This window comes from Aptenodytes forsteri, unplaced genomic scaffold (assembly GCF_000699145.1).
Source record: "Aptenodytes forsteri isolate BGI_AS27 unplaced genomic scaffold, ASM69914v1 Scaffold236, whole genome shotgun sequence".
NCBI classification, from domain to species: Eukaryota; Metazoa; Chordata; class Aves; order Sphenisciformes; family Spheniscidae; genus Aptenodytes; species Aptenodytes forsteri.
Window position 1 is genome coordinate 325,185 of NW_008794456.1, and position 1,396 is coordinate 326,580.

Below are 1,396 nucleotides of genomic sequence, written 5' to 3' on the forward strand. Positions count from 1 at the left end.
CCCCGGCCAGTAAGGAAACCCCCCATGGAAATGCCCCCCCTGCTTCCCAGGACAGGTCCCCTGCTCTTCGCCAGACCTCGCAGCACGTCCTCCAAGGCCCTTACCAGAATGTCCTCCGAACTGTGGCCGTCGCCGACGGAGAGCCCGTTCAGCTGCTGCTGCAGCTGCCCCATGCCCTGGGGCAGGTCGCGCGATGGAATGAACCAGTCCTGGTCTTCCTCCTCCAGCATCTCCTGGAAGCAGCGGTCGAGGAACTCCTGCTCCTGCAGCTCCTCCTCCACCTGCCCAAACACAGCCGTCAGTCAAGGAACAAACGACCCGTCTTGGCGTTTTCCATACGCTGTCCCCACCTGGTAAAAGCGGAGCCTGCAACGTGCCTACCTCACCTCGGTACCCGTCCGTGCCTCAGAAACACTGCGGTAGAGCCCGAGTTATATTTCAAACCTAGACGAACGCAGCTTTGTCGACTTGCCTGTAGCCAACCCCAGGATGTGCGAGGGCACGACACCCGGCACCTTTCGAGCGGAGCAAAGCCGTGCTCAGGCATCGCTTCCCGGCCACTGCAGACCGCCGGGGCGGGGAGATGCAGCCTGCGAGGCTCACGGCACCGGGCGAATCCGGAAGGGAACCGGACGGGATTTACGGGACGTCCGGACGCATCAGCGCACGCACGGGATTTCAGGCTGCCAGGCTCCAGCAGAGCTCGCTGCAGGACGAACGGGGTGGCTAATAAAGTCACAACCGGGAAGCAGCGCTAGGGGTGCGCGTCATCGTGCGGATCCTCCGCTACGGAGCGATGCGGTAGCTCTGCCAGCCCGTATTTTGCTGTCTTGCTTCCCGTACTTCTCCGGTTCGCTAAACCGGCTCCGCTCAGCCCCCTCGGCGGACCGGTGCTCTGCAAGCACCGACGCAGGGTGGCAGTCGGCTCCCGTCGAGTGCACCACGGATGACGCCATCTCCGCTGCAGGAAAACTCCTCCCGAGGCCGAGGAAAGCCGCAGGACCTGGCTCGGGCTCCCGGCGCAGGGGAGCGCAGGCAGGAGAGACGGGCAGGAGGGTGGGCCCGGGGGTCCCGTCCTGACCCTCGAGCAGGCACGTACCGTTAGTGGGTCGCATTAACCAGCTGCTCCCATCTTCCGGGCTGGTTTTCTCTGGATGCCGACTGGAGCAAAGCAAGCGAGGCAGGGAGCTGGGCAGCCCGTGCCGCCGGCGGCCTCCTGCTAAACAGGCACGTGGTCGCCAGAAAATGAGCAGACGGGGCGACAGCCAGAAAACAGCACGGTTTTGAGCAGCTGTTACTGAGGCCAAGAGGGCCGAGTGAATCCATGAACCGCAAAATGCTCTGAAGAGCTTAAACCCTTCCATTTCACCAGAAAGCAGAAACTAGAAACAAAACT

At 62.8% G+C, this 1,396-nt stretch overlaps 1 protein-coding gene across 1 annotated transcript in view; it reads right to left on the reverse strand.

The window, feature by feature from the left end:
• PAIP2B (poly(A) binding protein interacting protein 2B) overlaps nucleotides 1-1,396 on the reverse strand; it is an 11,158-nt gene that overhangs the window by 3,797 nt on the left and 5,965 nt on the right. Inside the window, exon 3 of the mRNA XM_009290671.2 lies at nucleotides 105-281. Within this exon, the coding sequence (XP_009288946.1) occupies nucleotides 105-281 (177 nt within the window). The remainder of the gene's footprint in view (nucleotides 1-104; nucleotides 282-1,396) is intronic.